Source organism: Pristis pectinata, chromosome 18 (assembly GCF_009764475.1).
Source record: "Pristis pectinata isolate sPriPec2 chromosome 18, sPriPec2.1.pri, whole genome shotgun sequence".
In the NCBI taxonomy this organism is placed as follows: Eukaryota; Metazoa; Chordata; class Chondrichthyes; order Rhinopristiformes; family Pristidae; genus Pristis; species Pristis pectinata.
The window spans coordinates 39,859,640-39,881,005 of record NC_067422.1 but is presented as its reverse complement, the minus strand read 5'-3'; the positions used below and the strand labels follow the sequence as shown (position 1 = coordinate 39,881,005).

Genomic DNA, 21,366 nt, shown 5'->3' with positions numbered 1-21,366 from the left:
GACTCTTGGCAGTGTGGAGGATCAGAGGGATCTTGGGGTCTGAGTCCATAGGATGCTTAAAGCGGCTGCGCAGGTTGACTCTGGTTAAGAAGGCATATGGTGTATTGTCCTTCATCAATCAGGGAATTGACTTTAGGAGCCGAGAGGTATTGTTGCAGCTATATAGGTCCCTGGTCAGACCCCACTTGGAGTATTGTGCTCAGTTCTGGTCGCCTCACTACAGGAAAGATGTGGAAGCCATAGAAAGGGTGCAGAGGAGATTTACAAGGATGCTGCCTGGAATGCGGAGCATGCCTTATGAAAGCAGGCTGAGGGAACTCGGCCTTTTCCCCTTGGAGAGACGGAAGATGAGGGGAGACCTGATAGAGGTGTATAAGATGATGAGAGGTATTGATTGGGTAGATAGTCAGAGGCTTTTCCCCAGGGCTGAAATGGTGGCCACAAGAGGACATAGGTTTAAGGTGCTTGGGAGTAGATATAGAGGAGATGTCAGGGGTAAGTTTTTTACTCAGTGAGTGGTGAGTGCATGGAATGGGCTGCCAGCAACGGTGGTGGAGGCGGATACGATAGGGTCTTTCAAGAGACTGTTGGATAGGTATATGGAGCTGAGAAAAATAGAGGGCTATGGGTTCACTAGTAATTTCTAAGGTAGGGACATGTTCGGCACAGCTTTGTGGGCCGAAGGGCCTGAATTGTGCTGTAGTTTTTCTATGTTTCTGTTTCTTAATGCCAATGATATCAGAAAACTTCCAAATTTGCCAACACTGCCTTTTCAGTGGACAGTGCATCAATTCATTCCATTGCCAATTTCTACAAGAAATCCACATAGTACAATATTGAAAACTACTTTATTTCATGTGTCTGATGGTGCTTCATTGTTTGGTAGTATTTTTCTGAATGGCCAGCTTAACCCTGAAAAGTTAATGCCAATGACTTTTAAATTTGATTGACCTCCATTAATATCCTGAGGCATTGCTGCCTTTTTAACCTTCTGTCAGTTGGTACATGACATTGAGACCATCTGCCTGCTCCTATAATAACAATCATGGAACTCCAAAAGTAACTTGGGAGTATATTGCATTAATTTATATTGTTTTTGAAATTATTTGCATTTAACATCTACCAGTGAAAGACGGGACAGTGCAATGGATCCCACTGAATTGTCTTTATTTCACTTTGACAGGATTACTACAGGTAGAAGGAGGGGGACAATTGTTAAGCACTCTACAGGCTATGGAAGTTAGCTGTGTGATAGAAAATCAGACAATTTCCCATAGTGTGACCTGGAGGAGGAGACAAGCTTGTATTGTCGGGCAGCAGATGGTATGTGATATTCCTGTGTTTTGTCTTAGGAACTGGTTGACCGGAAAAATTAGCATGTTACGAAGCATGGGTCCATTACTCTAGATTTCCAGTCAATCTGTATTATGTCCAGAATTATCATGAGCAGTATAGTCGACTGAGAAGTACGAGCATTCAGACCCTCAGGCCTAGTCTGCACCATAATGAGATCAGGTTTGATCTGATAGTAACCACAACTCCAGTTCGTGTCCACTCATGTTAACCTTTCCCTGCCTTGTTTATCAGTAGCCCTCTACCTCTGCCTTCAAAATAGTCATTGACTCGGTTTCATCACCCTTTAAGGAAGTGAGTTCATGTGTCCCTGAGAGGAAAAAATTCACCTCTTCTGTTTCAAGGGACGACCCTTTTTTGCTAGTTCTAGATTCTCTAACAGGAGGAAACCCCCTTCACTTCTACCCTGTCGAGACCGCCTCAGATCTTATATATTTTAATCAAGTCTCACCTCATAAGCACAGGAAAACCTAACCAGTGCCCTGAAGAGATTACTGTGGCCAGCTCAGAAAGCATACTGTAGGTATTTTGAGATTGAACATTGATGTCCATCCTTGCATGAATAAAATATTTTAATACTTCGGCACATACTCCTGCCCCACCAAACTCGTCTCCTCATATCTTGTTGCCCCAGTCCAGTCCCTTTCCACCTACATCCGTGACACCTCACACGCTCTCCACCACTTCGACAACTTTCAGCTCCCTGGCCCCAACTGCTTCATTTTCATCATGGACGTCCAGTCCCTTTATACCTCTGTTCCCCCATCAGAAAGGCCTTGGGCCTCTCCGTTTCTGTCTGGAACACAGACCCAACCAGTTCCCTCCACCGACAGAACTTGTGCTTACCCTCAACAACTTCTCGTTTGGCTCCTCCTACTTTCTCCAAACTAAAGGTGTAGCCATGGACATTCACATGGGCTGCAGTTATGCCTGCCTTTTCGTTGGCTATGTGGAGCAGTCCATGTTCCAAACCTTACCCCGCCACCACTGCCCAAGTCTTTCTCCATTACATTGACAACTGCATCAATGCCATTTCCTGCACCCGTGTGGAGGTTGTCGGTTTTATCAACCTTCACCCCGTCCTCAGATTCACTTGGTCCATCTCCGACACCTCTCTCCCCTTTCTTGCCCTCTTGTCTCCATTCCAGGAGATAGATTGCCCACTGACATCTACTACAAACCCAGTGACTTCCACAGCTACCTTGACTACACCTCCTCCCACCCTGTCACTTGTAAGGATGCCATTCCCTTTTCTCAGTTCTTCCATCTCCACCGCATTAGTTCTCGAGATGAGGCCTTCCATTCCAGGATATTGGAAATCTCCCTTTTCAGAAGACGGGGATCCCACCCCCGCCCCACTACTATTGATGGAGCCCTCACCTGCATCTCCTCTATTTCCCATGCGTCTGCCCTCGCCCCAATTCTCCACCACCACCACCCCCCCCCCCCCCCCCCCCACTGGACAGGTAGAGTTCCCCTGCTCCTCACCTACCACCCCAGCAGCCTATGCATCCAGCATAACATTCTTCGCAACTTCCACCATCTGCAACAGGATCCCCCCCCATCAACCACGTTTTCCCATCCCTTCCCCTCTCCGCTTTCTGCAGTGGTCACTCTCTATGTGACTCCCCACCCATCTCCCTCTCTCCCTCCCTCCCTCCCTTCCTCCCTCCCCACCCATCCCCCTCCCTCCCAGGCATTCTCTCCTGTAACCACACTAAGTGTAACACCTGGCCCTACACCTCCTCCTTCACCACCACCGCCCAGGGCCCTAAACAGCCCTCCCAGGTGAGGCAGTTTTCACATGCGAATCCCACGGCATTATCTGTTACATCCAGTGCTCCCGTTGCAGCCTCCTCTCCATCGGTGAGACCGGACACAGGGTGGGTGACCGCTTTGCCAAGCACCTTTGCTCCATCCGCCATGGCTGCCTGGATCTCCCGGTGGCCGGCCATTTTAATTCTTCTTCCCAGTCCCACACCGACACGTCTGTCCATGGCCTCCTCCACTGTCAAGTGGAGGCTAAATGCAACGTAGAGGAACAGCCCCTGATATTCTGCCTGGACAGTCTCCAACCTGACGGCATGAATTCTCAAGCTTCCCCTCCTCCTCTGTCCCTTTTTTCTTTTCTATCTCCTCCTGATCCACCAGGCCCCCATCTCTTTCCCCTCCCACTGGTTCCCCTCCCCATCTCTTTCTCTTTATTCCATGGTCCACTGCCCTCTCCTATCAGATTCCATCATCTTCCACCCATTGCCACTTCCACCTATCACCTCCCAGCTTCTGACACCACTCCCATTCTCCGCCCTCCATGATCTGTTGATCACCCATCACCTGCTAGCTCTTGCTCCACCCCTTCCCTCCAACTTTCCTACTGGCTATCTCCCTGCTAACTTTCAGTCCAGATGAAGGGTCTTGACCCGAAATGTTGACTGTCCATTTCCCTCTATAAATGCTGCCCGACCTGCTGAGTTCTTCCAATGCTTTGTGTGTTGTCCTTCATAATTGTGTTTACAGCTATCAGTTCCTCCCTCAGGCACCTCCACTCCAAGGAAAACTACAATCTTCAATTATTACATCTACTCCTTGAGCCTATTCTAGGGCAGTCTAATCTATTCCGTGTGCATGGTGTGGTTTTCTCTACATTGGACAAACCACATGCAGATTAGATGACACCAGGTGGAGCACCTGTGTTCAATCTGCAGGGTCAACCCTGAGCTTCCAAGTATCTGTCACTTCAATTTTCTGTCTCATTCTGACCAATCTGTTTGTGGTTTCCTCCACTTTGGTAACGAGACTTAATGTAAGCTTGGGGACCTTATCTTCCTTCGGGGCGCATTGCAGCCTTCCAGATTCTGTCATATTAATTTAGTGTTTCTGGAGAGAGGAAAATCGATCTGCAGGCCATTTCCTACAATACTTGCCTGCATTTCACAGCCTTTTTTCTCTCTCTCTAACTGTCCCCTTGAGTACTCCACTAGTCATAGGTTTCTGTCAAACCTGCTCTTATTATTTTGTAGGCCATTCGTCTATATTCCCCTTAGTACCTGTGCTTTCCTTTGGAACAGGAATTTTGCCACTTGTAAAGTAGTTTGAGGACCTCAAAAAGAAGAGGGGAAGAACAGTTAGTCAATCACCACTGCATTTCCTGGACACTACTGTCTGGCATAGAAACACAGGAGAGTGCAGATGCTGGAATGTAGAGCAACACACAAAACTCTAGAGGAACTCTAGGCAGGTAGCATCTATGGAGGGAAATGGACAGTCAATATTTCGGGTCGAACTTTCAATATTTCATCTGGACTGTCCATTTCCTTCCGTAAATGCTGTCTGACCTGCTGAGTTCCTCCAGTGTTTTGTGTGTTGCCTGACATAGAAGCTCAGTAACCCAGAACATTTGTTTGTGTTATCCACCCTTAATCACTTATATAATTAGCTTACCTTGTCCCATCGCTATGCAACTTTCCACAACCCATTCTTGCAGAATCTGCCTTTCCACTCTTCTTGAGGTTTCAAGTTTTTAAAAGTCAAATCAATTTTCAAGTGCTTACTTTTGCTCTTCCTCCATTTGAAACTTGTTGTATCCTTTACCTTGTGCTTTTCACCATTTCTCAATTAATTTAAATAAAAACTTTACTTGAATAGATCTCCATATAATCCCATACCATGATTACAAAGTCTGACTAAACATATTAGCTGGACCAGTGCACATGGTAGCCCTAATATATAGTCTAATACTAAAACTTCTTGCTACCTACTTTTGCAGAATGAAGTAGCTGACTGGGCGGATGAGCTTCATGTTGTAATTCACATCCCACTGGTAGAGTTTGTGTCAATGGTTCATGCGCAAAAACAGGTAAAACTACTTTAGAACTGTTTTTCATTGTGTTTGAGCACACTGATCTTGGAATGGGCAGGCCAAACATTTAATACACTGAACTTAAATTGAAGGTGGTCTTCCCTGCACACGTTTTATGTTCAGAATCAACAAATTCAGCCATAAACATCAGCACTTAAAATCATTTATAACAATAGAAAATGCTGGAAACACTGAACAACATCTGTGGAGAGAGAACCATTTTAGTCTGTAAGTAATTCCCAGTGAATGAAACCGGCAGAAGTTTCTGTATGGCTAGTGAGAATGTAGGAGCTTGGGTTTGATTCCTGCTCTGTATTGTGAAGATTGTTCTTTGCCAGAGACCTGGTGTCTCCAGGCTAGGTAGGGGACAAAATATCAGCTTTGGTCCCTACTCCATATCCATAGAAACACGTGAGCACTGTATGAAGAAAAGATTGGATTCTGCTGTCATGCCTGTGTGTGGTTGATGCTTACTTATGTAGGAAGAATGACTACAGTGAAACTCCATTAATCTGCAACATTATTGTTCAGCATCCAGCTCCCTTTAAACTAAACCAAGACCCTGTTTCCATGCGCCCTTTAAACTCACCTGTTTCATTGAAACATTTTATTATTGGTATTGGTTTATTATTGTCACTTGTACCGAGGTACAGTGAAAAACTTGTCTTGCATACCAATCGTACAGGTCAATTCATTACACAGTGCAGTTACATTGAGTTAGTACCGAGTGCATTGAGGTAGTACAGGTAAAAACAATAACAGTACAGAGAAAAGTATCACAGCTACAGAGAAAGTGCAGAGCAATAAGGTGCAAGGTCACAACAAGGTAGATCGTAAGGTCAAAGTCCATCATTATATATACTGTGTAACATGTTGATGGTTTAAAAGGAAAGTGAATTTATAACATGTTGGAATATTAATTGGAGTAACCACCAACAGTCCAGAAAATCTGCCAGACCAACAGCATCAAAATCCCAAAGGTGCCGAGTTGTCAGAGTTGTACTGTACTAGGTTTAGATATCAGTGGCTGATGGGTCCTACTGGAATCATATATAAGCAAGAATCTCAGAATCTAATATAATTAAGGCAGAAATGTAACTCCATTCTACATTTGGGTAGAATGGTACCCAATGACATCTTTAAAATTCCTGGAATCTGATATAATGAAGTAGAGGTAAAATTAAATATAAGAACTTAACACTGGTGATGTACAGAGGGATCTTGGGGTCCAAGTCCATAGCTCCCTGAAAGTGGCTGCACAGGTTGATCGGGTGGTAAAGAAGGCAGAGGGCATGCTTGCCTTTATTAGTGGAGGTATTGAGTTCAAGAGTCAGGAAGTTATGCTGCAGCGTTATAAAACTCTAGTTAGGCCGCATCTGGAGTGTTGCATTCAATTCTGGTCACCCCATTATAGGAATGATGTGGAGGCTTTGGAGAGGGTGCAGAAGAGGTTTACCGGGATGCTGCCTGGATTAGAGGACGTTTACTATCAGGGGAGATTGGACAAACTTGGGTTGTTTTCTCTGGAGCAGCAGATGCTGAGGGGAGACCTGATAGAAGTTTATTTTTTTTATTCCAAAATAAACTTTATTCATAATGAAAGACAAACTATGTACAATAATAAAACAGTGCAAGCCTTTACATTCTTGTACAGATCAATCATTAGTGTTACTTTTTTATATAAAAGAAAACAGCACCGATGCTACTCGTGTGGCTCCTGGGGTGCTACCCCAATCCCATATTTACACTATTTAAGGGGCTTTCTTGCCTGACCCTGCCCCTCCCTCTCCAGTGGCAGAAGAACCCTAAACTGTAGTCCTTCCCCACCGAGCCCTTGTGTTGGTTCGGTGCGTCCCTCAGCACGTACTCCTGCAGCCTGGAATGTGCCAGTCGGCAGCATTCCTCTACGGACATCTCGCAGTGCTGGGAGACCAACAAGTTTCGGGCAGACCAAAGGGTGTCTTTCACCAAGTCGATGACCTTCCAGCAGCAGTTGATGTTCGTCTGTGTGTGTGTCCCCGGGAACAGCCCGTAGATCAGAGAATCCTCTGTTACGCAGCTGCTGGGGATGAACCGTGACAAGGACCCCTGCATCTTTCGCCACACCCTCCTCGCAAACCCACAGCCCGCAAAGAGGTGGGCGACCGTCTCGTCCCCAGCGCAGTCCTCCCGGGGGCACCGCACGCTGGGAGTGAGGTTCCAACCATACAGGAAGGATCTCACTGCCAGCTAAGCGAGGTCTTGGTGCTTGTTGGTGAGTTCTGGCGATGAGACATTCTGCCAGATGGTCTGAATAGTCTGCTCAGGGAACCACCCCACAGTATCCATTGAGTCCTTCTCCTGCAGTGCCTGCAGGATGTTCCGTGCTGACCACTGCCTGATGGACTTGTGGTCAAAGGTATTGGTCTGGAAGAACTTTTCCACAAAGGACAGGTAGCGCGGCAGCATCCAGCTGACTGGGACACCGTGTGGCCATGGGACCAGGCCCATCCTTCGCAACAGCAGGGACAGGTAGAACCTCGGTACGTAGTGACACTTGGTGCCCACATACTTGGGTTCCACGCAGAGCCTGATGCAGCCACAGACGAAGGTGGTCATCAGGTGGAGGGCAACACTGGGGACACCTTTACCTCCATTGTCCAGGGACTTGTGCATGGTGGCCCGTCGGACCCGCTCCATCCTGGATCCCCAGATGAACCGGAAGACGGCACGAGTGATTCCCAAGCCAGAGGAGCGAGGAACAGGCCACACCTGCGCCAAGTACAGCAGCCCTGAGAGCACCTCACACCTTGATGACCAAGTTCTTCCCAGTTATTGATGGGGAGCACCGTTCCCACAGTCCCAGTTTCTGCTTCACCTTCCCAATCCGCTCCCGCCAATTTTTGTTGCACGCCCCAGCCCCTCCGAACCAGATCCCCAGCACCTTCAGATAGTCAGGCCTGACGGTGAAGGGGACGATGGATCGGTCGGGCCAGTTGCCGAAGAGTATGGCCTCGCTCTTCGCGCGATTGACTCTGGCCCCTGATGCCGACTCAAACTGGTCGCAGATGCTGGTCAATCTGCGAACTGACCTTGGGTCTGAGCAGAAGGCGGTGACGTCGTCCATGTACAGGGAGGTTTTCACCTGGGTGCTCCCACTGCCTGGCAACATCACCCCTCTGATGCTCTCATCCTTCCTGATGGATTCGGCAAAGGGTTCTATACAGCACACGAACAAGACGGGAGAGAGGGCAGCCCTGCCTGACTCCAGACTTGATGGGGAAGCTGTCTGTTTCCCACCCATTGATTTGGACTGCGCAACAGATGTCTGTGTAGAGCAGTTGGATCCAATTCCTGATTCCCTCCCCAAAGCCCATTTTGGAGAGCACATCCAGCATGTACGTGTGTGATACCCTGTCGAAGGCCTTCTCCTGGTCCGAGCTGACCAGGCAGGTGTTCACCCCTCTGTCCTGCACGTAAGCGATGGTATCCCTGAGCAGCACGAGGCTGTCAAAGATCTTCCTGCCAAGTACAGCACAGGTTTGGTCCGGGTGGATCACCTGTCCCAGAGCAGACCTGACCTTGTTGGCGATGGCCTTGGACAGGATCTTATAGTCCACATTCAACAGTGAGGTGGGTCTCCAATTTTTGATGTCTGCCCTCTCCCCCTTCTGCTTGTAGATGAGGGTAATGGTGCCCTTCCTCATAGACTCTGACATACTGCCAGACCGAAGCATAGCATTGTACACTTCCAGCAGGTCTGGGCCCATCCAGTCCCACAGAGCCGAGTACAACTCCACCGGTAAGCCATTGCTTCCGGGAGTTTTATTCAAATCAAAGGAACAGATGGAGCCAGTCAGCTCCTCGAGTGTCAGTGGTTGGTCCAGACTCTCCCGCTTGCTGTCATCTAAGACCTCCGTGATAGAGGAGAGGAAGTTCTGGGAGGCGGTGCTGTCTGTGGCCTTTTTGTCGTATAGACTGGCATAGAAGGATCTGCAGATCCTTAATATGTTCGTCTGCGAGGATGCTACTGTGCCGTCCTCTTCCTTAAGGCTGTGCATCACAGAGCTCCCCCTGTGCACCTTTTGGAAGAAGAAACGTGAACACGTCTCATCCTACTCCATGCAGCAAACCCTGGATCGGGAGATAATCTTGGAGGATTTGGAGGCGTGGAGCTGGGCTTGCCGGCTCTTTGCCTCTAGGAGTTCCTCCCGCACATCCACCCCCCTTGACTGCAGAAGGAGGAGTTGCTGCAAGTCTCTCTGGAGTTGGCACAGTTCCCTCTGATTCTGTCTTGCTTTCTGGACCCTCCTGCGGATGAAGAACCTCTTGATGTTCTCCTTTGTCGCTTCCCACCAGTGCGCAGGGGAGTCAAAGAGGGGTTTCATGGTTCTCCAACCTGCGTAATCCCTCTTTAGTTCCTCCATGCTCTCTGGGGTCAGCAGCTTGACGTTCAACTTCCACATCCCCCTGCCTGCCTTCTGGTCCTCCTGTAGGTGACAGGAGGCCCGAAGGAGACGGTGGTCAGAGAAGAACACCGGCGTGACGTCGGTGGATCTGACTGTGATTGGCTCCGACACGAACAGGAAGTCAATCTGGGACCGGGCTGAGCCGTCCAAACTCGACGGTGTGTTGCGGCTGTGCTCCGCCTGTAGGGGTGCTGAAGGCGTCGTGCAACTTGGCATCCTTTACCGTTTCCGTCAGGAGTCTGGAGGTGCCATCCAGTCTGCTGTCAGCACTGCCAGATCGTCCAGCCGCATCGATGATGCAGTTGAAGTCACCTGCCAGAACGACCAGCCGGGACGTCGCCAGCAGCAGTGGGAGCTGCTGGAGGACGGCCAGCTGCTTACTCCACACGGGTGAGGCGTACACATTAATTAGCCGGAGCGAAGTGTTCCGATACATCACATCTGCCACGAGGAGCCACCCCACCCCCCCCCCCCCCCACCACCACCACCTCTCTGACCCCGGTGATTGAGAAGTTGCACCCCCGCATCAGAATCCCCAGGCCGGAAGCGCAACAATCATTGCCCCCCGACCATACCAACAGTCCGTGGGACCACCATCGCAACCACCTCCGATAGTTGCAGAGATGTGGTAGCCTGCACTCTTGTAAGAAAGTCACATCTGCCTTTACCTTGGCGAGGAACTGCAAGGCGTTAACACATCGCGCGGTGCTCTTCACACTGCGCACGTTTAAAGATGCCAGTTTTATCTCCATAGCTCATTTGGAGTTCAGTTCCAGTTTCACAGTCCATTTTCATTTGTTCTGGGCCCTCATGCCCACAGCTTTGGTGAACTGCCTCACCAATTCCGGGCTCAGATATTGGGAGTGGTCTCCCCCTGGGTGTGGGGTCCCTTGTGGCGAGGCTGGTGGTGCCACTGGGGGGGGATCCGCCTGTGCCCCTGTTCCTTTCGCTGGTGGTCCAGAATCTTACCTCTCCCGGAGCTGGGGGGCGACGGCCTCTGCGCTGCTCCTGGTCTCCTGGAGCTGGGGGTCGGCAGGCAGGGTTGTTCCCTCGCTTGTTCCTGTCTGTTGGATCTCATCCGTGTTCTCTCCTCCATTTTGCCGCTTCCTCTGCCTCCATCGTCGGCTTCTGCTGCTGCTTTCATCCTCCGACGAGAAGAGGTTGCTGGTGTCCACCTGCTGCATTACTCTTTTCTTTCCAGTCCCTTGCTTTCTGTGGCCCGTTGTCTCTTGGGTGGTGTCTTTTGTGCCTTCTTCCTCTTCACGGTCTGCCATTCCCTTTCCTGTCCCTCCCCAATTCCCTCTTCCATTGACTCCTCCTTTTGGGGACGGGGCTGGGAGTTCACAGCTGGGGGTTGGGAGCTCAAGGCGGTCGGGCTGTCCTTGCCACCCCTGGTCTCGGTCTCTTCTGAGGCCCCCATGCTGGTGGGGGGTGTGTCAGTGTCCCCTGGGGAGTTGGTGCTGACACCCCCTCTTATTGCCTGTGCGTAGGTACAGGCCCGTTTTGTAGAGGTGGCCTGCTTCCCCACACAGGTTGCAACGTTTGCTTTCTTGACAGTCCTTTGTGTGGTGACCTTCCTGCTTGCAGTTCTTGCAGATGACTGCGGTGCACTGGGCCGCCACGTGTCCAGGTTTGCTGCAGTTGCAACACACCCTGGGTTGTCCCGTGTACACCATGTATCCACGGTTCCCTCCGATGGCAAACGCTGAGGGGGGGTGGATGATGGATCCATTTGTGTCAACTCTCAACTTGACCTTCACCTGGTGCTTGCTGGTCCAGATCCCAAACAGGTCCTTTTTGTCGACACAGCTTCCCGCTCCGTCAACGTACCAAGCCAGGAAGGTGAGGACGTCCACCACGGGCACATGTGGGTTAAACGTGCACCGTTACCACACGTTCCTTCTGGGTGGGGAGGGTGAAGAGAGGCTGCACCTTCAGCAGTGACAGCGGAGCTTCATTCCCCTTCTCCCGAAAGTCCTCCAGCAGCTTCTGCCATCCCACCGGGTACTTGAATGTAACGTCGAAGTACCCGTTACCCGTGAAGTCCTGGAGGCAGTAGATGTCCTTCACCTCGAACTTGCACGTATCCAGCAAGACCTTCCTGATGAAGAGGTCCCTTGTGAAAGGGTTCCCATCGCTGAGGTCCTTCACCGTCACTCTAACAGTATTGCGGATTCCTCCTCCCGAGGTGCTCGTCGCTGCCGCCATCCTGATGTGGTTGCTGAATAGAGGAGTTAGACTGGTTTCCCAGTCAGCATTAGAATCCTCCTCTGTATCAGCAGGTTAAGCTCTCATCAGGCAGCTGCTTGATCGCGAAGAGTCCTCAATATCTTCTCCTCAATGTTGGTGTCTGCAGAGATCTGCCACGATCCACCACGAATTCATCCTGGAACCTCGGCCCGCCTTTTTGATCACAGTCTCTCCCCTGCTAGGTAAGTAGATTGTGAGAGGCATAGATAGAGTAGACAGCAAGTATCTTTTTCCCAAGGTCAAAATGTCTAATACTAGAGGGCATGCATTTAAGGTGAGAGGGGGTAAGTTCAAAGGAGATGTGTGAGGTAAGTTTTTTTTACACAGAGTGGTGGGTGCCTGGAATGTGCTGTCAGAGGTGGTAGTGGTGGCAAATACGATAGAGATGTTTAAAGACCCTTAGATAGGCACGTGAATATGCAGAGAATGGAGGGATATGGACATTGTGTAGGCAGAAGGGATTAGTGTAGGTAAGCGTTTAATCACTAGTGTAATTAGTTTGGCACAGCGTAATGAGCCGAAGGGCCTGTTACTGTGCTATACTGTTCTATGTTAATACATTAAACATTGCAACTTCTTTGTAGGTTCAATTCTTTTTCTTTTTCGTACAATTTCTTTTCTCCCATCCAGGAATTGGAAGGTGCTGCTACTGAAGGCCAGGTGACATTGGAGAGTTTTACTCTTAATATTCTTCAGAAATCTGCAGGGAGAGTTCCATCTTTGGTCATTGTCAAACTGGAAAAGCACTTCAGGTTAGATTTGCACTGTACAGTGCTCACTTTATTCATTACTTTCCACTGCAAATATTTGCACCATGAAGAAAAAATGTCTGTTCGGACCAACAGTCACCTTTGCTGTGCACAATTAAAGCGAATCTTAAAGTGATCATTTGTTTAAACGTGCTAGGTAGGGAAATTAAAAAATATGTTCCACAAAACCACCTGCAGGCTACAATGCCTCAGGCTGCACACCACCTACCCGACTCCTGCCACCAGGGGAGTGCCAGCCTCGAAATACCTTCCTCTATAATTACCACAATTAATGGGTAACATAAAGGCTGAGTTTGATTTTGTGTGGCATTAATGAACAGTGGTAAGACTGAAGTTAATGGGCTTTGACAGCATAACATGCCACTGGTTGGGGAGTTAAAGAAAGTTAAAAAAAAACACATGCTAGAATATGACCTGGCCATTTCTGATGCAGAGAAAGTGAATTACCTGAAGTTGTAGAATTCGATATTGAGTCTGGAAATCTGTAGCCTGCCCTTATGGATGATGAGGTGCTGTGTCTCAAGCCTGCATTGGGCCTAATTATAACAATGCAGGAGGCCACAGGCAGGTCAGAGTGGGAGTTGAATGTAGAATTTCAACTAGCAGGCAACTGGCAGCTCAGGATTGCCCCATCAGCTGAATGCAGATGCTTTGCAAAGCAGACATCCAATCTGCGTTTGGTTTCTCCAATGTGGAATAGACTACATTGTGAATACCCAATGCAGTTGACTAGACTGGAAGACCTACAAGTGAATCCTGCTTAACCTGGAAAGCCTGTTTAGGTCGGATAGTGGGAAGGGGAAAAGGAGAAGGTACAGGGATTGTATCTCCTGCCATTATAGTTACAACTCGCACAAAGAAAGCTGGTTGCATTAGATAGTTGTTCAATCAAGCCAGCTCCCAGGATGTCACTGGAGTTCCTTGGGGCAGTGTCCCTGTCCCAACCACCTTCAGCTACTCCATTCTTCCACTACAAGGCCGCAAGTAGGATATTCAGTGGTAACGGCATAGTGTTCAATTCCATTCACAACTTCATTCAGCAATATTCAGCAGCCATGGGTGATAAGTAACACTGGTGCCACAAAAGTGCCAGGCAGTGACCATCTCCAATAAGAGAGAGCACGACCACTCAATCTTGTCATTACCATCGCTGAGTTCTCCACCATCTATATCCTGGTAGTCGCCATCAACCAGAAACTTGACCAATCTCATGAATATCATGGCTACAAGAACAGATCAGAGGCTCGGTTTGCTGCAACAAGTGTCTCATTCTTGACAACTGGAAGACTTTCCACCATTTATGAGGTTCAAACCAAGAATGTGATGGAATACTCTCCACTTGCTTAGGTAAATGCAGCACCAACAACTCCTGAAGAAACCAGACTTCATTCAGAACAATGTAGCCCACTTGATTAACACCCTGTCAACCACCATAAACATTCATTCCTTCCATCATCAGCATACAGTGGCTGCAGTGTGTACCGTCTGCAAAACACACTTCAGTTACTCCAACAGCACCTCCCAGGCCTTGTGCCCTCTCACATCAACAACAATAAGACCATCCAAATCACACACTATCCTGACCTGGAAATATATCGCCAGTCCTTCAGTACTGAGTGCAACTTCTGGAACTCCCTCCCCAACAGCACTGTACTTGCATCAAAAGGACTGCAACAATTTAACAAGGTGACTCGTCTCCACCTCATGAAGGGTACTTAAGAATGGTTAATACATGCGGTCCTTGGTAGCAACTACCAAGCCTGGAAGTGAAAGAATAAAGAAAAGTTAGCATGTTAGCTGCAGACTCTGTCTAAAAAAATATAATACATACCAGGTACTGGCCATGCTTCCAGATGCTGCTCCTCCAGTAGTAGTGATTTGGTTTGAAAGAAACTCCTCTTGGGGGTTTGTATATGAGGAGCATTCAGCACACAGTGATAGATTACAATGTCTTTGGTTTTCAAGTTCTTCATCCGAGGTGAAGATGCTGTTTGATGTTTTATTTTGGATGCAGTAAATTGTCTATCACCTTTTACTCCCTGTATTGTATCACCTACTTGAATAGCTGTATTTGATTACACTGGGTCACCCTGGACATTAACAAAGATTGAAATAAAAGCTGGAAATACTGGAAAAATTCAGTAGTGCAGGGTCAGCTGGGGGTAAGGTTGGGAGAGGGCTGAGGTTCTGAACCTAAGGTAATAGGATGTGGTCTTGAGGCAATGAGGGGAGAAGCCATTCGAGGCCCAAGATGATGATGAGTGTGGTTTAGGTGGAGGAAGTGGATGATTTGCATTCCAATACATCATGGCCTGCAGGACAATTTGTGGAACCATTAATTTTTTTCACTTAATCTGACTTAGAAAAACTTTCTTTAATCATGTGTACTAACCGTACACTGGATGGCAAGGGATATTGAGGCTCTGGTCAGGAAAAAGAAGGATGCATGGGTCAGGTACAGGCAGCTGGGACCAAGTGAATCCTGGGACGAGTATAGAGGATTCAGGAGTATATATAAGAAGGAAGTCAGAAGGGCAAAAAGGGTACATGAGAGGGTTAAGGAGAATACAAAGATTTTAGAAGTATATTAAGGGGAAAAGAGTAATTAGAGAGAGAAAAGGGCCCCTCAAAGACCGAAGTGGACAAGAGCACCAGGAGCTAGGCAAGGTCCTCAATGAATATTTCTCCTCTGTTTTTACTGTGAAGAAGGACATGAAGACTTCGGACCTTGAGATAGTTAATGAGGATGTCCTGGAGATGGTCTGCATTACAGCAGAAGAGGTGCTGGCTGTCGTAAAACATATGAAGGTGGATAAATCTCCAGGGCCTGACCAGGTCTATCCAAGAACACTGTGGGAAGCTAGAGAGGAAATTGCAGGAGCCCTGGCTGAGGTACAGGCATTATCATCAGTGATGGGTGAAGTACCGGAAGACTGGAGGGTGCCTAATGTTGTGCCTTTAGTTGAGAAGGGCTGCAAAGAAAATCTTGGGAACTAGAGACCAGTAAGCCTAACATCTGTGGTGGGTAATTTACTGGAGGGGAATCTGAAGGATAAGATATTCAAGCATTTAGAAAGACTGGTTGATGAGAGATAGTCAGCACGGCTTTGTGCGTGGGAGATCATGTCTCACAAATTTGAGTTTTTTTTTGAATAAGTATTCAAGAAGGTCAATGAGGGCAGGGTGGCAGACGTAGTCTATATGGATTTCAGTAAGGCCTTTGATAAAGTTCCACATCGTAGGCTGCTATGGAAAGTGAGATCGCATGGGATCCAGGGAGAGCTGGCTAATCAGATGCACAATTGGCTTGATGGCAGGAATCAGAGGGTGATGGTGGAAGATTGTTCTTCGGACTGGAGGCCCGTGACCAGTGCTGTTCCCCAGGAACACATGATTAATTCACTTCTATATCAAAGATTTGGATGAGAATATACAAGGCATAGTTAGTAAGTTTGCAAATGACATTAAAATAGGCGGTGTCGTTGACAGTGAAGATAGTTATCAGGTTTTACAGAGGGATCTTGATCAGCTGGGTAAGTGGGCAGAGAAATGGCAAATGGAGTTTAATTCAGAGAAGTGCGAGGTGTTGCATTTTGGGAAGACAAATGAGGATAGGACTTTCACAGTGAACAGCAGGGCCCTGGAGAAGTGTTGTAGAACACAAGGACCTAGGAGTACAAGTTCATGGTTCCCTGAAAATGGCGTCACAGTTAGACAGGGTGGTGAAGAAGGCTTCTGGCATGCTGGCCTTCATCATTCAGGGCATTGAGTATGGAAGTTGGGATGTAATGTTGCAGTTGTACCAGACGTTGGTGAGGCTGCATTTGGAATATTGTGTTCCATTTTGGTCACTGTGCTATAGGAAATATACGATTAAGCTGGAAATCGTGCAAAGGAGATTTACGAGGATGTTACTGGGACTCGAGAGACTGAGTTATGGAGAGGGGTTGAACAAGTTGGGAATTTTTTCAGTGGAGTGTAGGAGAACGAGGGGTGATCTAATAGAGGTGTATAAAATCACGAGGGGCACAGTCTTTTTGCCAGGGTTGGGGAATCAAGAACTAGAGGGCACAGGTTTAAGGTGAGAGGGGAAAGATTTAATAGGAACCTGAGGGGCAATTTTTTGGCCCAGAGGGTGGTCTGTATAGGGAATAAGCTGCCAGAGGGAGTGGGTGAGGCTGATACATTAACAACATTTTAAAGGTACTTGGACAGGTACATGGATTGGAAAGGTTTAGAGGGAAATGGGCCAAACACGAACAAATGGAACTGGCTTCGATGGGAATCTTGGTCGGCATGGACCAGTTAGGCCAAAGGGCTTATTTCCGTGCTGTACGACTCTATAACTGTGATTAATTAACAGCCTTCATTTGCACTTTTTAAATGTTGGATTTTGTTTTTACCACTGCCTTGAAGCAGCTGCTTGCTGCTGTTGCTCAATGCTGTATTCTGAAGCTCATAAAAAGAATTGTGAGTTTCTCCACAGACAGAGTGACCCATGTGAATTGAAGAAAGTCCATCAATTTTTTAATCGGTCAGATGGGCAAAAAGATAGCAAATAGAATTCAGTGTGGAAAAGTACAAGGAGGAAAAGTAAGGCCAAGGAATACACAACGTCTTAGATACTGAAAAGACAAGATCTTGGAGTGCTTTTCCACTAATCTCTGAAGGCAATAGGTCAGACAATATGAAAATCAAATAACTGCAGATGCTGGAAATCTGAAATAAAAGCAGAAAATGCTGGAAACACCCACAGGTCAGACAGCAATTGTGGAAAGAGTTAATGTTTCAGTCAAAGACTTTATCAGAACTGGGATTAAGTTGCAGAGGGGATAGGAGAGAGATGGATGGATAAAACAAAGGGAATATCTCTTGGGGTGAGGCCAGGGTTTCCCAGGTGATTCCTGAGCTTCTAGAGTTGTTTGGATAATGGCTTATTGAGGGAAGTTGGTGAGAAAACAAAGAACCATGTTGAGGTTGTGAAAACCAACCTACCTGCAACTTGAAAATATTTTTCCACTTTCCCAATACTAACAAAGGGTCTTTGACCTGAAATACAAATTCTGTTTCTAGTTCCACAGATGCAGCCAGATATATAGGAAAATGGTTGAAGTGTTTGGAATACTTGCCTTTGACTGTGAGGCACAGAATACAAGAGCAGGAAATAATGCTACAATTGAATAAATTACCAGCAAGAGTAATGAGTACATTTATGGTCACCAAAGTACAAGAGAAGGTGAAGAGGATATTTAGAAGATTATTGCCAGTTTTGGAGAAATTTAATCGTGGAGAAAGATTGACTTTTGCGCACAAAGAAACTAAATGGGCAATTTTAATTGAGATGCATGAAATTATGTCACGTGTAGAAAAGTATAGAGCTATTTTCCTCAGCAGAGAGGTAAAAAGTTAAGGGACATGCATCTAAGGTAGAAGGGAGCTGAGGAAAAATAGATCAATGGAAAGAGTGGAAGAGCTCTGGAGCTTGCTGCCTGTGTGATGGTGGAGGCAGAATACTTCATCATGTTTATTAAGTACATCAGTGACACAGAAGTGCTATATATACAGGAGTACAAACTGAAAGGTATGAAATGGAATTAATCTTTGTAGCTCTTTCTTTTAGCCAGCATGAGCTCAATAGGTTCTGTGAGATAAATGAAAATCAAAAAAACTGCTGATGCTCTAAATCTGAAATAAAAGCAAAGTACTGGAAACACTCAGTAGGCCAGGTATCATCTGTGGAAAGAGAAACAGTTAATGTTTCCCAGTTCTGACAAAGGGTCTTCAACTGAAGAAGGAAAAAAAGAGAGAAGTTGTTGTCACGTTCAACGACTTCTTCAACTCCACTCACTTGCACTCACCAGATGAAGCAGAGATTCACCTACACTTTTTCCATCTATTCTACCGTATTCAGTGTTCACAATGAGGTCTTTCTGCATCGGAGAAACCAAATGCAGATTGGGTGAACTCTCAAGGAGCTCCTGTGTTTGATCTACATGGGTGACCCTGAGCTTTCTGTTGCCTGCCACTTCAATTATGCATCCCACTCCCATTCTGACAAGTCTCTCTGTGACCTCCTACACTGTTATATATAATGAGGCCCACTGCAAACTTAAGGGATGGTACCTTATCTTCCATCTGGACACGTTACATCTTTCTAGATGATATCAACTTCTAAAATTCTGTGTCCCTTTCTCACCTTATTTCTTTGAAATGCCTTACTAGTGGTCATCACTCATGCTGGTCTGTCCAAGTGCATTTCCATATAGGCTTTTGTCTTGCACTTCACTCCTCCCCCAGCTTGCTTTGAAAACTGTAAAGCCTCCACTCTTCCCCAGTTTCCTCCCATTCTGAGGGAAGGTTGCTGCCCAAAACAGACGCTGCTTGACTGGCTGAGTTTTTCCAGCATTACTGTTTTTGTTTCACATTCTACTGCTTCAGGTAACTTGCTTTTTCTGTTTGTATCAGGACTGACCATTTCTGCTGTAAGTCATCCATCTGATATTGGCTCAGTTTTCTCTCTCCATTGGCACAGACTGGCCTGCCCTGTACTTCGCAACAATTTGCACTTCTTTGTTTGTATAATCACAGTGTAACTTCCCCCATTTACCCATTGATCATCTCTACAACCTATCATCACAGCAACCCTGGTCTCACCCTGTCACAGATGTTCCCTTTGTCCTACCCATCCCTTCTCTTTCCCCCACCCTATCTTTCTTGCAACTTAAGCTAACTTGTCTTTCTCTTTCCCAGCTCTGATGAAGGATGTTTGACCAAGAACTCTTTCTCCTTGCACAGATGCTGCCTGATCTGCAGAATGCTTCCAATCTTTTCTGGTTTTTTAATACCTGTGTGATAAATTTCTATTTATATATGTTAAGCATATGCATCGAATGATGATGTTGAACTATGTGGCTCTGCCATGGTTTGAATCATCACTTAGGATGGTTCACAATCCTAGGTGCTAATACTTTTTCATTACATTGTATATTGAATGCATTCCAGCTACAATTGCAGGAGAAAAGCAAAGAAAGGGCTCTTCCAGAATGTGGTATCTACTTCCCATATAAATACAAGTACCTATCTGCATCTTAGGAGCTTAGCTGGCCAAATCATTTTCTGGAAATTGATGGATGATCTATCAAATTCAGCAGTTATTAGTAAGATTTGTGTTTTGGAATGCATGCTGAGAATTGCATGAGGTGTTAGAGGGCTGCTAATTATAGCTAACATTTTTGGGAGAGATGTGGACCAAAGAGAATGTGATTTTAATGTCTGTGTTTCTTCTGCAGTCTACAGAAGAAGCAGAAGTCACAGAAGAAACATCAGCAGACAGCTGCTAGAAATGGACAAGATAAATCAAGACGGAAGAGTCGTGAGCACAATGTGTCTCTGATATCACGAGTGGATGTAGAATTAGTGAGTCTTCACTGAATTTGCGACACTAGTGTTGCTTTGTTTTCACTGAAAGTACCCCTGTGGTAGCTCAGTGGAGAATGAACTGAAGTCCATCATCATCAGGAAGTAAAAGACTGCAATTGCTGGAAATCTGAAAAAAAAACTATAAATTCTGGGAATGGTCACCCTGGCAGTATCTGTGGACAGAAGGGATTTCACTTTAGATGTGCCTCTTTTGTGTTTAAAGATTTTCAGGAGGAAAAATGTTCTATCACTTAGGACAAAGTGTAAACATAATTTGTGTGATTTCAGAAGGATCGTCATCAATCTTGATCAGCCCATTATCTTTCCATCTGAACCCCAATTGGAATTAGAGTGCCACAAAAGCATGATTGTTATCGATCACCAGAGCCCTATGGTGTAGTATTCAGCATGGACCAGTTGGGCCGAAGGGCCTGTTTCTGTGCTGTATCACTCCATGACTCGAACAAAATATGCTGAGAAATTCAATTCTTCAGCATTGTACAATTGGGAAGGACCTGAATGCACTAGAATCTCCAGATTGTGTTTTCTCTTGTGGATTGCATGTGAAATAATTATTCTGTGCACTTAGGTCCACTGTCATAGAGAACTGAAACAGGCCCTTCGGCCCATTGTGTCTGTGCTGCCTGTTGTACCTATCTACACTAATCCCATTTACGTGCATGAAGTCCTTGGCCTTCTATGCCTTGGCAATTCAAGTACTTGGTGTAGATACTTCTCAAATGTCACAAGAGTATCTGTCTCCACCACCTCTTCTGCGTAGCGCATCCCAGACCCCAACCACTCTCCGTATGTGGGGAAAAAATTCACCCTCAGATCTCGGCTAAGCCTCCTAGACCTCCCCCACTATCTACCCTATCTATCTCCCTCATAATTTTATATCCCTCCTTCAGTCTCCTCACTCCAGGGAAAACGAGCCTAACCTATTAAATCTCTCCTAATGACTGTAATGCTCCAATACTGGTGAATCTCCTCTGCATTCTCACCAAAGCAATCACATCCTTCCTGTAGTGTGGTGAACAGAGTCACACACAATACTCCCGCTACGGCCTAATCAATGTTTAATAAAGTTGTGACGTGACTTCTCTGCTCTTTTTATTCTGTGCCACTCATGGTTAATGTTGCTACTTAAACCTGAAGTACAAACTACAGAGAGCCACATTCTAAATAAATATGTCTTGATCTTATCAGGCTTACTGTAAATCCTTCCTATGGTGTGGTGAACAGAATCACACACAATTTTTCTTTT

At 46.6% G+C, this 21,366-nt stretch overlaps 1 protein-coding gene across 5 annotated transcripts in view; it reads left to right on the top strand.

The window, feature by feature from the left end:
• Positions 1-21,366, top strand: part of eme1 (essential meiotic structure-specific endonuclease 1) — a 52,362-nt gene that overhangs the window by 12,965 nt on the left and 18,031 nt on the right. For all 5 annotated transcript variants that reach the window (XR_007957753.1, XM_052033096.1, XM_052033095.1 and 2 more), the window contains exons 3-6: positions 1,184-1,323; positions 5,120-5,209; positions 12,541-12,662; positions 19,970-20,096. Coding sequence is in view for 4 of the 5 variants with exons in the window: in XM_052033096.1 (XP_051889056.1) it covers positions 1,184-1,323; positions 5,120-5,209; positions 12,541-12,662; positions 19,970-20,096 (479 nt within the window). In the remaining variant the exon portion in view is untranslated. The remainder of the gene's footprint in view (positions 1-1,183; positions 1,324-5,119; positions 5,210-12,540; positions 12,663-19,969; positions 20,097-21,366) is intronic.